Source organism: Coptis chinensis, chromosome 6 (assembly GCF_015680905.1).
Source record: "Coptis chinensis isolate HL-2020 chromosome 6, ASM1568090v1, whole genome shotgun sequence".
Taxonomy (NCBI): Eukaryota; Viridiplantae; Streptophyta; class Magnoliopsida; order Ranunculales; family Ranunculaceae; genus Coptis; species Coptis chinensis.
Genome location: NC_141461.1, coordinates 83,535,860 through 83,551,467, shown reverse-complemented (window position 1 = coordinate 83,551,467; position 15,608 = coordinate 83,535,860). Strand labels below are relative to the sequence as shown.

General features: G+C 37.7%; 1 protein-coding gene and 1 long non-coding RNA gene across 4 annotated transcripts in view; one reads left to right on the top strand and one right to left on the bottom strand.

Annotated features, from left to right (window-relative positions):
* LOC147494925 (uncharacterized) overlaps positions 1 to 15,608 on the top strand; it is a 46,982-nt gene that overhangs the window by 27,884 nt on the left and 3,490 nt on the right. Inside the window, exon 1 of one of the 3 annotated variants that reach the window (XM_086569428.1) lies at positions 9,107 to 9,733. The exons of 1 other annotated variant lie outside the window; for it this stretch is intronic. In XM_086569428.1, coding sequence (XP_086425554.1) covers positions 9,554 to 9,733 — 180 coding nt within the window. In that variant the 5' untranslated portion in view covers positions 9,107 to 9,553. Of the gene's footprint in view, positions 1 to 9,106; positions 9,734 to 14,235; positions 15,164 to 15,608 lie in introns of those variants that run through there. One more of the 3 variants, XM_086569431.1, reaches the window with a different exon arrangement.
* Positions 10,889 to 14,441, bottom strand: LOC147494926 (uncharacterized). Its single transcript, XR_015200314.1, has 2 exons — positions 14,328 to 14,441; positions 10,889 to 14,242 (listed from the first exon to the last, which is right to left on the bottom strand). It is a non-coding gene; the product is annotated as an uncharacterized LOC147494926 (long non-coding RNA).

Below are 15,608 nucleotides of genomic sequence, written 5' to 3'. Positions count from 1 at the left end.
CTTCGACGAGAACTCCCTGGAAGTCGAGGAAGATATCCTTCGACTCTTTTGCAACTCTTCCTTGCCACCTAGCGAGTCCCTCCCTGTCAACATCCATTCATCCCTTGACGCTATAACGGGAGATGAATTTTTCACCCTCTATCCCAGTGATTCTTTTGACCCACCTATTGAGGAATGTCTTGCATATCTCTAGGCTTCTGATGAACTAGACCTGAAAGCTCTAGTCGAGCCCCATTCATCCACCTCACATCATCCTGTAACTCATTCATCTTCCATCACCAATATTCCCCACCTTCCACCTTTTCAAAGAAACCTTGAGTTTGCACTTGACCCTCTTGCTTCTTTTGTGCTTAATGATTTTCTAAATCCTCCTAATACAGAAATAATTCCCAAAGGAAAGGCACTTGACACCTTCATTTTCAGAATTGAGATAGTTCCTACCTACACCATGAATGAGTTTTGTCCTAAACCCACATTCTCATTTTTTTCACTCTTTCCTTCTAAAACTTATCCATATCCAACATATCTTCCACAAACCTCCATTTTCTCATGATCATTCACTTGGACACCCTCTCGTTCAAAGATGAAGAAGAAGGTGCATGCTCAGTTACGTTCTAGATCTATCAGACTTCGCTTTTATTTCACTAAGTTGCGTCGTAGAAAATCTTGGTGCTTGATTTTGTTTGGGGGTGCATTCCATGTTATTTATTTATGGAAAGACTCACAACTCTTTAGGTTGTTGATATATGGAAAACTGCAGGGTATGTATATATATCCAGTTATTTGTTAAAAGTCTCGAGTATCTGACTATAAACGGCTCATTTTGTTGTTTGGTGTACTTCCTTACACTTCCATATATTGATAAGTGCACCATTCAGGTAACCGGGCCCTCCCTATAGAGTGTGTGGATGTAAGTACCGGATCCTAAGTCCACGTTTAACGTAATTCACGCTTTTCACTTTCACATGTTTTCTCAGTTTTTGAGTCGTGTTTATCTATGGAGTGATTTACGTCTTTACTGCTTATTGTGTTCATAAAAATATCAAAACCATAAAAATAGTAATCTAGAAGTCTCGGGAATCTGACTTTAAAAGACCCACGTTCAAAACGAATTTTCTAAACTCTATTCTATAAAATTTGTTTGGGGATGGGGTGTTGGTATTTCCATCCTTGATTGCTCAACCATCTTCATCTCGAGGCTAGTTGTTTAGGAAAATTTGTGTTTTGATGTTGTTTTTATTGTTTTTAGTTCGAATATTAAGTTATTGAATTCAGTTGTTAAATTTGAATTCAATAGTTAAATTTGAATTCAGTAGTTAAATTTGAATTCGGTAGTTAATTGTTATTTGAATTTCGATTTTAATTTAATTTGGTTCTTTTCAAATTATGCGATGATTTTAGTGTTAATCCCACCTTCCCGAATTGTTTGGGGGTGGTATTATTTCTTTTAGCATGGTTTTTATATGATCCACAATTTTAGATGTAATTTTGCGATGATTGTTGGGAATGTTGCCGATATTGGCATGGCTATGATTAGATATTGTGGTAGGATGAAATTTCAAAGAGTTAGGAAGTTGCTATTCTAAATTCAATCTAAAAGATATTAGGTTTGTTTTGGAATAATGCATATAGGTTGTTTCCATTTTAGGTTTTGGAAATATTTTGTTTCCGGCAATTGCCTTAAACCTTTTTGGCAACTTGTCGATTCATTTTAGAAACTAAAACCCTATATATACTTCCTTCATTCCACACTCACAACCCACACTACAAACCTTGCACTCTCACCTTTCACTTTCAAGTTTTTCCTCTTTTGTTTCTTCACTTCAAAGACTCCAGCTATTATACGGAGAGCGCTCAAGGCTTCAAATGATGAAGCACTCGCTTTGAATCGCCTCATTACTCACTTTTTTTAGACTGAAGCGCTTCTCGCCTCACAAGACCAAATTCGAGCGCACCCCGCACTCAAAGTACTGAAACTTGCCCAAGGCACGAGCGCACCCCGCGCCCAAAACTGTAGTTTTAACCCCTTAATAATAATACTTTTAGACCAATTATGCGAGTAATAAATAAGAGTTAATGCTGATTACGTGCTTTTATGTATTTCAGGCATTGGAATTAATTATGTGTGGAAATGTGTCACTTTGGCGAGATAAAGGAGCAAGGGTTGGTTGCTAAGAAATTCTGTGATTAAAGGCCAAGATTCAAAAAGAAAAAGCTTTTTTAAAGCTCGGTCAAAGCTGAAAAGTTAAAGTCAACGCGGGCAGAAACAGTACACAAAAGTCAGCAGAACTTACGAAGGCCGTATCTTTGGACTCAGACCTCGGAATTGGGCCTACCTTATATCAAAACGACCGGATCGGAAAGAGCTTTCCAATGGTCTAAGCCTTGACCCAATCAGAGGAGCAGAAGTGGATGAAAAATCTGTTGAAGTCAAATCCAACTGAAAAAGCCTAGAAACCTAATTTCTTCAGTCCATTAGAAAATAGTTTAGATCTAGATTTAGATTTTAAATTAATTAGTTTTCATTTTACCTTGTTTTAATTTAGTTATTGAAAAATCGAGCCCAAAACCTAATTTCTTCAGTCCATTAGAAAATAGTTTAGATCTAGATTTAGATTTTAAATTAATTAGTTTTCATTTTACCTTGCTTTAATTTAGTTATTGAATCAATTGTTATTTCTTCATTAGATCAATAAAGTTAGTTAGTTCTTCATAATTTAGTTTCATTTTCCATTAAATCATTGTAGTTTCAATTAAATCTTGCATGAGTAGATTTCTATTTAGTTCAAATAAGCAAAGTTATAATCTTTATATCATGTCTTGCTTAAATTTATATATTAATGATAGCATAATGATTCTAGGCTAAACCTCCATTAGAGGGGGTTGAAGAAACCTTGATGAAGCTTGATTTTTGTTAAGCGTAGAATAGTCGTGATTTCCCATTCCATTCTAGAAAATAATTAGTTCACCATGAGAATGGGTTTGATTGTTTCACATGCTAGATGTTAGTTGGTAGAGATTACCATGAACAACTAGGGATTAGGAAGAACCAATTGTTATGCGAAAGTAGTTCAATTCGGATTACGACGATTCTTCATTAGTAAATTAAGTCGAGTTAAGGTGGAATCAATCCCCCCTAATTCCTTATCATATTTTCAATTTAGCATTTCATAGTTGAATTATCGTATTTCGTTAGTATGATTTGCATCGTAGTATAATTTCGTAAAACTCTCATTAATTTTGGATAGATTGATAATCTTAGGAAACGCGAATTCTAAAGAACTAGGAGTGGAACGAATCTTCTATTCCCATTATATTGCTATAGAATCGAGAGTAGAAAACTTTGATCACCCTAGCACACATTATAGTTTTAGCTTTACTTGCATTTAAGTTTCATCGTTTATGCGTAGGTAAAACTATCATTTTTACTTTTATCAAAGATCCCTAGGAGGAGGGGCAAAAGTAGAAGACAAAGGAGAGTAAAAGGGAACATGATCAAGCATTGAAGATTCAACATAAGGTACTATAGCAGTCTGTACCCCCACCAAGTCCTCCTCCAGCTCCACACTATGTTCTTGGTATGTCCTCTTGGGTATTACCTCACTAATCTCTTGCAAAGCACTTGCAGCAACTGACTCCAAATCATTTTGCCCTCTTTGTTGTTGTGCAACATCTTCATCTTCATCTGACTCAGCCTGAATCAACTTCCTTCTTTGTTTGGGTGTTTCAGCTTCCTTAAGCTTCAGCTCCCTTTCCCTTGTTCTCTCACTGATTTGATATTTTTTCTTCAAGTTTTGCCTCTCACTAGCCTTTATAGCCTTATTTTTGTTGGCCCTAGATGGCTGAACTCGAGTACCACAAACTTTGACCACTTTCCTTTTCTTTCTTTCAATCTGAGCAGGTATTGAAGTATCTCCCACAACTTCAAGGCTTTGATCCTTGTCCAATGCTCTTTTTCTTTTAGATGAGGAACTAGGAGAAACCTCAAAGGTAACTTTCTTAGAAGCAGATGAACTCTCTTTCTTAGGTTCTGAGTGAACCTTCTTCTGGGAAGACTTCTTCGGGGTATGTAAACTTCTTCTGGGAAGACCTTGTTGGTGTTTTCAGTTTAGCATCAACACCTACATTGCTTGGCTTCCTTGGGCTTGGGCTTATAGTTGTAGCTCCTTTCATAACCTTAACCTCTAAACTTCTGCTCGCTCCTTGTTCTAATGCTACTCTACTCCTTGTTTACGCCCTTGTTTTGTGCCCTTTCACAACCTCAACCTCTGAACTTTCCATACCACCTTTCATCCCACCATGAGCAATCTCTTGAATTATTGTTTCCATGCTAGTCCTTATTTCACTCTGGAGTATATCCCCAACAACCCTAACCTCCTTATTGACCTATTTTAGATTAATCAGAGCACATAACAAAGAATATAAGTAAGATCCCACTTCACTATTTGTAAACCACTACAGATACATTGTAGTGGCTGACATATCATGTCTAACAATAGCTCACTCATGGTACATTAACATATTACTACCTCATATATGAAACAATGCTGCAACATGCAGTTCCATAACAACACATCATCAGTGCTTCATATAACAACATGGGTCCACACAACATTTGCAATTCTAATTCAAGACTGTACCCATATCATATTACAACTTTCTATAACATTTTAAGATTATATGAGTACTTCAAATGTCAAAAACTGGTTACCCATATATTGTCATGGGTACCCTATTATCATTCTGGGTTCAACATGCAAGATCCCACTTCACTATTTATACATTGTACTTGCTAACATATCTTGTTTCACAATAGCTCACTTATGGTATCCTAACATATTACTGCCTCATATATGAAACAATGCTGCAACATGCAGTTCCATAACAACACATTATCAGAGCTTCATATAACAACATGGCAACATTTACAATTCCATTATCATATTACAACTTCTATAACATTATAAGATTATATGAGTACTTCAAATGTCATTCTAGGATACAACATGCAACATTGTTGAACACAGTAAAGAAAACAAGTTACTTACAAGGCCTTTAATTACTTTTGCCTGTCTTTGAAAAAGTTCCTCATTATTGTATGTCCCTAAAACTGCTAGACCACTTTGCATGGGCTACTGCCCCAAAGCATCCTTTAGCACTTCTTCATTCAGTTCTCCTTCTAAAAGATCTAGACTTTCCAACACCACTGCCTTCCCCTTAAGAGGCTGAAGCTTTTTCTTATAAGTATGTAGATGTAGGTATGTTTCTGGAAGGCAAGTCTACCCAATCTAGTATTCTGGGGAACCTACCATCAACTTGTCTCCTATCCCCAAGAGATAGGATGTGAAGATATACCCAAATAACAAAACAAATTAAACAACCATAAACTGCAAAAGAATCCTTTCCAACACTCACCAGGTTAGACATGTCTTCCAAAGACTCTTCCAACATTTCAAACAGAGGTGTGCCCCAAGGAAAGCTATCAAATGCATTTAAATTCTCAACCAGATCAATATACCTCCCATCAACTGTCCTACCAGATCCTGGAAGCACAACCTACAACAGTATATACAACCTATTCAGCCTAAACACATCATTCTGACTTTCTTCACCAACACTTGATTTTGCCAAGTTTCTAGCTTCCAATATTTCTATTTCAGAAACCGTGGTTCCTTTAAAAAACCTTGCACAAAATTTTGATGGGATTTTGATGTCTGCTGTGTAGAATGAATTAGAAACCGGCTTCACACTAAGACCCATTATAATAGCAACATCACTTTTTTAAAACACAAAATCCTTCTTACCGATTCGGTAGCAAAGTTTACCTACTTGGTGTCCCAAAACAGCATACAATAGCGTAGTAGTGGTGTGCATTCTCTCGTTAATGCTTAAAAACTTCCTGAAGCAAGACTTCTCAAAATCTTCCCTCTCTTCAGTAGTGAATGTCTTAAACAATTTATGCATTTTATCGAGTGACATACGAACAGTCAAATTAAGCTTTCTCATTTTTGAAAGATTGGAAATGGTCGGAAAATTAGGGATTCAAGGTATTCAATTTGAGCGGTTTTTAGGTCCGAAAATGAACACTGAACCGTCCTTATACCCTCAAACATATTACTATCGACACGTGCCAGTTAAAGGTTAAAAACCATCATTTCTTCAATAGTTCGGCGAATAATTAATGCTATCATATCCTTCCTAACACGTGGCAAAGATTTTTCCCGCCCAAACTAGATTCTTCATCTCACCAGTTTATCTTAGTACAGACTTATTCTAATGTACTAACTATCAGCAACTTCTGAGTCTGATCATTTTACAAAGGATGGGACTTCCTAACATTTTGGCTATTTGTATAAGAAAACTTTTTAAATATTGAACTACGGACAAACTTGTAACTGAGTTGGGTGGGAACAATGGTGAAATATGGCACGAAGATGCTAGTTACTACTTCTCAACTTCAGTATGTGTTATTAAATGCTGCATTTTTGCTTCACTTGATATTGAATAAAGGGTTGAATAAACTTATCAAAGTTAACTTTTGTTTAACTTGTTATTGGATAATACTATTTTGTACATAAGTTATAGGTGTATATTAAAGTCAGCCTGATAGTCTTAATTGTGTTCTTGTTTATGGTTTCAGTTGCTGATATATCATACATAAAATGTTGTCAATTACCTCCTTTTCAAATAACACGTCCAGCCCAGTTTTGTGAATGCTAAATACATTTTTTCTTTTTTCTTCTTATTGAGTTTCCATACAGATTTCTACCCAACCCACCCTTCTTTCTATTAGGGTCTTATTATCTCCTTATAAACAACAATAGTAATATAAGGGTACCCCTAATATAATCACAAACAAAACATATGGACATCAACAGTTACTGTGCAGACACTCAAACACAATGAACCGGCTGTTTCACAAACCACAAAATACCATTACATCAATTCAAGCCCAAACCTATACAGTGAAACATACTTCCCAAACTCCATAAGGTGATCTGTGAAGTGGAAGTGGGATTTCAAAAGAAACCCAAGTCAAACGCTTATGGTGACATCCATAGAGTCTTCATTGCTAAAACCTGACGGAACCTCGATTGAAAAGCCAATCCAAGCTCACCACAATGACTGCTCAGTTGTCTTCTTCTGCTTTTGAATCATGCCTTGAATCATATTCAAGTAGTCAATTTTTTTCATCGATCTAGAAAGGGACTTGTTCATCAGGTACATCATACAAAAACTCAATTTCATGCGCTTGGAAAAACCTTCCACAAGGCACATGAATCCTAAAAAAAAATATACACATCAAACACTCTCAATTTTCAATTTCACCTGCGTTACATACTTCTTCTTCACTCCATGCAAAAAGAACAAAATCAATATGGAAATAGTAAACACAACTATAGAAACCTTAAAAAAACTCTATACACTACTACGTAAAAACAAACCCTAGTTGCTGACGGTACATGTAAGTGTCGCTTATGGTGGCATCCAGAGAGTCTTCATTGTAAAAACCTGGCAGAACCGCGACTGAAAAGGCAATCCAAGCTCACCACAATGACTGCTCAGCTATCTTCTTCTACTTTTGAATCATATTCAAGTAGTCAATTTTTTCATCGATCTAGAAAGGGACTTGTTCATCAAGTACATCATACAAAAACTCAATTTCATGCGCTTGGAAAAACCTTCCACAAGACACAAGAATCCTTCTAAGAAAATATACACATCAAACACTCTCAATTTCACCTCACATGTTACATACTTCTTCACTCCATGCAAAAAGAACAAAATCAATATGGAAATAGTAAACACAACTATGGAAACCTTAAAAAAAAACTATATACACTACTACATAAAAACAAACCCTAGTTGCTGACGGTACATGTAGTTGTCGCTTATGGTGGCATCCAGAGGGTCTTCATTGCAAAAACCTGGCAGAACCGCGACTGAAAAGGCAATCCAAGCTCACCACAATGACTGCGCAGCTATCTTTTTCTGCTTTTGAATCATATTCAAGTAGTCAATTTTTTCATCGATCTAGAAAGTCCCTTGTTCATCAAGTACATCATACAAAAACTCAATTTCATGCGATTGGAAAAACATTCCACAAGACACATGAATCCTTCTAAGAAAATATACACATCAAACACTCTCAATTTCACCTCACCTGTTACATACTTCTTCACTCCATGCAACAAGAACAAAATCAACATGGAAATAATAAACACAACTATGGAAACCTTAAAAAACTATCTATACACTACTACGTAAAAAACAAACCCAAGACGACCTAGAAAGAAACCAACACTGAAGACAACAAACCAAAGTTCAAAACATATCAATAAACAATGAGAACCGTAAAGAGAGAGGATAATCAAGAAGATGAACCTCAGAAAAATCCATTATCAACATTTGTGTTCTTGTCCTCCATGAAAAACCTTACCAAAAGCACGAAGGAGAGGATAACCAAGAAGATGATGTAAAACTGGAAGTTTTGGAGGTTTGTAAACACTTTTATAGTTTGGCACAAAAATTAAGGTGATCGTTGTTTCATGTTCGTACAACAAAAACAAGCCATAAATTGCTGATAGTAGGTCCATAAGTTGCTGGTTCCTGATTCCTGATTCCTGATTCCCACAATAGCTAAAGTCCGTTTTTATTTTTGCTGAGTTGAAATCCAACGGTCATTAATCGCTAATACGTATCGCTAAGATAATATAACAGATATATATGATTGTGCATGTCAACATCAGAAGTACAAGAGGAAAGAGTGTGTGTTGCAGAAGAGAGAGTGTGTGGCAGGAGGAGAGAGAATGTTGTACAGAAGGGCAAAAGGGGTCAAAATCAGTTAAATTAGTCAAAATTGAAAAGCATGGCCAGTTGGAGAACAATGTAGATTTATCATGGCCGATTCAGGCAATTACCCTAATTCTATTTTTTTTACAAATGAGCGGCTATTGGTTCCCCTGGACTGGACCACATGAGATGAACCACTTTCAGGGGCAGCCTGCTTCAACAGGACTCCTCTCCCAGGTAAACTTCGTCCGTCAGACAATTCAATTCAATGTTCATAGTACAGCCTGGATAGATGGGCTGTTGTGCAATTGTTTCTCAAGGTAAATATATGCTGTTATTTGTGGGTTAAATCTCAGCAATACGTCAAGCCCGACATCATATTGGTCAAGAATAAATTCCACTCACCCATTGAACAAAGTTTTTGCTATCACAAAGTACAAATTAGTAATGAAAAGGTGACAAGTGGCACTAAATTTCTACAGACAACCTGTCCAGTACTTTTAAATCTGGAAGTTTTTAACAAACGGTCCAAATTTGGCATCATAATAATTCATGAATCACGGAAGGCAGTCGCGATTTTTGCAATAATTGCACCACCCCCCCAAAATAAGTCTATGGAATGTAGAAAAGTCTTTAGCGAACTCATCATTTTATACCACAACCAAACAGAGTTTAACACCATCCATTTTTTCATCTACTGTTTGTTAAAAGCAGGCTTCTCTCTCACTCTCTTCTGATTGTGGGGAGGGGCAGATAGAAAATGCAGAGGTTTGGGAATATAGGATCAGGAGTATACAGACATTTTTCAGAAACAATATGTCCACCAATAAGGAGAGTATCTGGAGAAGCAACCAGAAGAACAAAGAATAATACTCTGTTTCTTTTCATCTTCTCTCTCTTCGTAATTGCCTTCGTTTATACCTTCTACCTTATTAATACCGTAAGTCCCTCTTCTTTCCTTCTCTTTAAGTTCTGCTGATATATATTGAATGTTATCGGGATCTGTGTTATGATGAATGATATGATCATTCAGTCAGTCCGAAAATAAGTGCTTACTTTGGTGTTAAGAGTTCAGACATTTGTTTGTTTCTTGACGTTACCGACTTTTGCTGCCTAACATACGGCGTGGGTGTCGTTCGTAACATGTGGGTCATGTTAAAAAGTCCTTTTTGCTAACGCACTAAACACAGTAACATATGCGCGTGGGGGTTTGTACTTTTTTCGAGAGCTAAGATTACCTGCTCTCGTTCGTTTTTTTTTTATGTAGATTGTATCGGTATACATACTGTGGGCCTTAATCTTATCAATGGACCATGGGCTAATTTGCAACACTGGTACCAATATTAGATTGGGCTTATGTTTTGTCGGTAGAGCTCGAATTGCCCATGGTGATCCAAGTAGCGTCTAATGTGTGCAGCACAAGTGCACAACACATAGTACTGGACTATGTCATCTTTGCTCCGTTGCTAAACATGTCAGTATATTCCAACTTGTTCACATGATCTAGTTGTGTAAGAAAATTTTGCTCGTTGTGTAAGAAAATTTTGCTCATATGCATTTTGAATTTGGATGAATGCTAATCACCATTGTTCCATTGCCAAATATAATTGAAGAAATGCATGAAAAACAACTTAGTTTTCACCAATTGACCTTCCTATACTCTGAAGTCTGAAGATCCAAGCAGTTGGTAGCCTAAACACTCTTAAAATCCAAGGACTCATTTTTTAACTAATGAACTAGTTTATCTGTTTATGTTTTATTATTATTATTATTGCTTTTTAAGTATTTGAGTTAATCTGCATATATGTGCACCAAGCTAAATGATTCTTGGCGCATTGTTAGAATAATTGTGAAATTGGATTCACAAGTATACTACTGAATAATAATGAATTAGCAGATGTCCAACAACAATAATGCCACTCAGAGGTTTCAAAAAAAGAGATGCACATTGCAAGGAATGCTAGTTCATAGTTGATTACTGTCCTTTCAATTTATATAGAATTGAAATGCTTCACAAGAACACCAAGTATGTGTTACACCAAGCAAAATGGCTCATAAGTTAAAATTGGATGTTTCCATATGTAAACGGTGCTAGTTGAAGAGAAAGATAATTGGATGTATTCTTCTCTCTTGGAGGTAATACTTATACATGAAGAATCTTGATATACAAGCTATCTATAAAGGAAAGAAATAACAAATAAAATTTAGCGAATATTACATAAAAGGAAACACATGAGCTATGTCATGTGTGATGTGTGTATCCTTGACACTCCCTTGCAAACTCGACTGTCCTGGAGAGACGAGGTTGGATCCCAGAAGTTGAAAATGAGGCTTGTGTAGCCCTTTGGTGAAAATATCAGCTAGCTGATCAAGGGAGGGAACAAACTGGACTCGGTGAGTCCCATCAATAAGACGCTCTCGAATGAAGTGATAGTCCGGCCATGAAACACTAGGTTGGCAGCCATGTAAGTAGCGTTTATGTACAAAAAATGGTGATAGGGCCTGAAATCTACAGTTGGAGCTCTTGTAACAAATGAGAGACCCAAATAGTTTCAGCACACACATGAGCAAGAGATCAATACTCAGCCTCGGCACTAGAACGTGAGACAGTAGGTTGCTTCTCGACAGTCCAGGAAACCAGGGTGGAACTCAAGAAGATCCAAAAACCAATGGTAAAGCAGCCAGAATCCGGACACCCTGCCCAATCAACATCAGAATAAACCCGAATGGCGAGGGAAGTGGGATAACGACGAATCAGTAAGCCACACTCTAAAGAACCCTTAAGGTATCGGAGAATACGTTTGGCCGCAATCAAATGTAGAGTACATGGAGCACTCATAAATTGGGCAACGTGATGAATTGCATATGCAATGTCAAGGCGAGTGAAAGCCAAATACTGAAAAGAGCCAATAAGCTAACGATACTCAGTTGCATCAGGTAAAAGGGTCTCCACTTGAGGTAGAGTTGAGACTTAGCACACACAGGGGTGGGTGCCACAAGGTTTACATTCCATCATAGAGTAACGCTGAAGTAGATCAACAATGTGCTTGGTTTGTGATAGATGAAAACCAGTGGTAGTAGAGGTGGTCTCAATACCTAAGATGTATGAGAGAGATCCAAGGTCTTTAATCTCAAATTTTGCTCTAAGAATAAAGATGAAAGAGGATAGCAGAGATGGAACATTTACAGTCAAAATAATATCATCAACATACAATAACAAAACCATTATCTCTGATGAGTGGCGAAAAACAAGTATAGACGGATCTACACGGCTCTGAAGAAACCCATAATGAATAAGAAAGGTGTTAAGACGCAAAAACCAAGATCGAGGAGCTTGCTTAAGACCATAAATAGTTTTGTGAGGTCGGCATACATGATTGGGACGAGTAGGATCAACAAAACCAGGTGGCTGGCGCATAAAACCGTAGCATCAAGAAAGCCATGGACAAAAGCATTCTTGACATACAAATGTCGCAAAGACCAACCATAAGATACATCAGATTCAATGCTATCCGAATAGTAGTGGGCTTCTGGACTAAATGTCTTGTCATAGTTAACACCAGGCTGTTGATGAAAACCTTTAGCTACTAGCTGAGCCTGAGGTCGTTCAATAGAACCATCCGAGTTTAGTTTCACCCATTTGTTTGGTACAATAAGCTCACCTTTGGGAGGAGGGACAAAAGTCCATGTCTTGTTCTTCAGAAGAGCATTAAACTTGTCTGTCATTGCCTGACGCCATTCAGGAAACCAAACAGCCTGTGAGTAACAAGTGGGTTCCTCAGTAGAGGAGGTAAGCTGGGCAGCAAGTGCACGAGGAAGAGGGTTACCGCACCGTACCATCGGTGCGAACTTTAGGTCATCGAATGCCATCCATGTGACAAGTAACCATAGTATGTCCGGCAGGAGGGGGTCCGGACCCATTTGTAATGGCGGTAGGTGACTGAGAAGTGCCCGAGTCAATAGTCATAGAAGAACTAGCAGGCTGAGAAGAGACTGGAGGGGGCACAATCACTGTAGGAAGTACAAGAGCAATTAGTGGATCCGGGCGCTTGATCCACCGTCGATTGTAGGGAGAAGAGGAGCGTGTGTCCTTTGTCAAGAACTTCTTTGGGGGATCGCTTTCGGTGATTGGATTAAGAAATCTTTGGAACTAGAACCCAATCTGTAATAGTAGTAAAGGAGCCTGAAGGTGAAGATTGAAATGGAAAAGTTTGCTCATCAAAACAGACATGCCGACTGATGTATACTCTGCCAGTGGAGCAGTCAAAACACTTGTACCCCTTGTGCTGCATGTTGTAATCTAGAAACACACACTCGGTAGTTTTTGGCAAAAGTTTGTTAGTGAGATAAGCTCCTAAATGTGAATAACATGCACATCCTAAAACACATAACTCAGAGTAAGAGAGAGAGAGATTTCCCATAGAGGGGAGAATAAGGTGATGACCACTAAATAATAGGAGAGGGGAGACGGTTGATGAGATGGACTGCAGCTGAAACAACATCAACCCAATGAGTCAAAGGAACATGACTAGTAAACAAAATAGTACGAGCCATATCAGCTATGTGGTGATGTTTTTTTTTCTGCCAAACCATTTTGTTCTGGTATGTGAGGACAAGAAAAACGATGATGGATACCAAGGGAGGAGCAGAGTTGTTGGAAGTTACCATTATCAAATTCCCCTCCTCCATCACTCTGGAAATTTTGAAGTGTGGGGGAGAATTGAGTTTTGATATAGGCAAGGAAATTTTAAAAATGACTGAACACTTCTGATTTATGTTTCATAAAATACAATCAGGTAAAGCGTGTAAAATCATCAGTGAACAAAACATAGTACTTGTACCCAGAATGTGAAACAGTAGGAGATTGCCAAACATCAAAGTGGACAAGAGTAAAAGGTGAAACAGTACTTATATCGTTAGATATTTTAAATTGGAGGTATGTGGATTTACCCATAGCGCATCCTTTACATAAAGATCGCTTGTACTTAAACTCAGATGACAATACTTTATTCGACCGTAAGAAAGACATAACTTTACTAGACGGGTGTCCTAACCTACTATGCCACAGTGACGAAGATTGGTGAGACACATGTAAAGCTTGGACTCGAGGCGGAAGCGAAGATAGTTTGTAGAGACCATCTTTGCATTGGCCTTGAAAGAGAAGACATCCATTAGATTTAGCAAAGACATAGAAGTGGTGAGAATCAAATGCACACAAGACATTATTATCATGACAAAACTGAGCAATAGATAATAATTTTTTAGCATAGAAGGAATGACATAGACATTGTTAAGACGAAACTGAGAGGACCCAATAGGAAGTGCCATGTTACCCGTGTAAGTATTAGGGAGCTGGTCACCATTGCCAAGAAGCACAGAGTCAGATCCAATACATATGGTGTGTGCTGGTGAAGATAGACCAGGTTGCCAGTCATATGAATAGAGGCACCTGTATCCAAATAATAATCATGGTCATAGGACTGTTGCGGAGTATATCTAGACCGATTACCAGAAAAATAAGTTTGTTGAGCTACATGCGGAGAAGCAGAGTGTAGAGAGCCTGAAACCCGAGATATAGCAAAGTGAGGCAACAAGGGACAAGTGGGTGCAAGATGCCCAATACCATTACACAGCTGGCAAGATCTAATAGCAGAAGGCACTCCAAGAAGTTCGCCATAATGCTGAGACATAAACATAATTAATCTGCGTATGAAATATCAGAGAAAAGATTTCCACGTTTTATAGAGCACCTCCTTGGTATAGCCAATAGAAAATAAGAGATCAATTAATAGGAAAATCCGATACTATCGAGTGTCGACCTGTAAATGAAAACAGAACAGTAGAAAGTGGCAGCTGCTGCGAATGTCGTTTGAGTCGAACCAAGTTAGACTTTATGAGTATGTCACGTGAACACCAATACGACAAGTAGAGAAAGCAATGGAGTTTCTTTCTTTCCAGATGCAAAATCACAAAAAGTGATAAAATAAAGTGTATAAATGACCCCACCTTACACACGTTCTTGACGACAATCAAAGAGAACTCACCAATTAATCAATTAATGCTTACCCACCATGAAGTAATAAATGTTTCAACTGATGGAAACAATTTCTTGCCTCCACGTTTTGTTCAGCAAAATCAAACCTTTGTTTAAGCAACCCAGAAAGTAGAACGTTTTTTATGACTAGAGGGAAAACTATTCTTTTTATGAACAGCAATGACCGAACGACAAAAGGTCAGATTAGAGAATGAGATTAGACCGGTTGAAAGAGGGCTTGAGAAAGAGAGGTAGAGGTGTTAGGGTTTGTCGAGATCGACCTAAACTGATACCATGAAGGAGAAAGATAATTGGATGTATTCTTCTCTCTTGGAGGTAATACTTATACATGAAGAATCTTGATATACAAACTATGTGTAAAGAAAAGAAATAACAAAGAATATATAGCAAATATTACATAAAAAGAAACACACGAGCTATGTCATATGTGTATCCTTAACACCAGTAATGGGTCAGACAAAACTAACTCTACCATCACAATCAGCCATTAGTATTTTGTTCCCCCATAATTTTTTACATGCCACACACTAACTAGAATTACTGAATAGCAGTGGAGAAGTGAGCGTAGGAGATGAGAGGAGGAGGAAGATGAAGGATGTAGATGAAGAGAAGAGCTGGAGATGAGAGGAGGAAAATGAAGACAAAGAGAGAAGAGAGAAACTATTTAGGGGGGGGGCACAGACAGACAGCGGACAAGACTCATTTTAGGCCCTTAAAAAAAACCCAAATCAAGAACGTTCACATACGCTCACTTGATTAA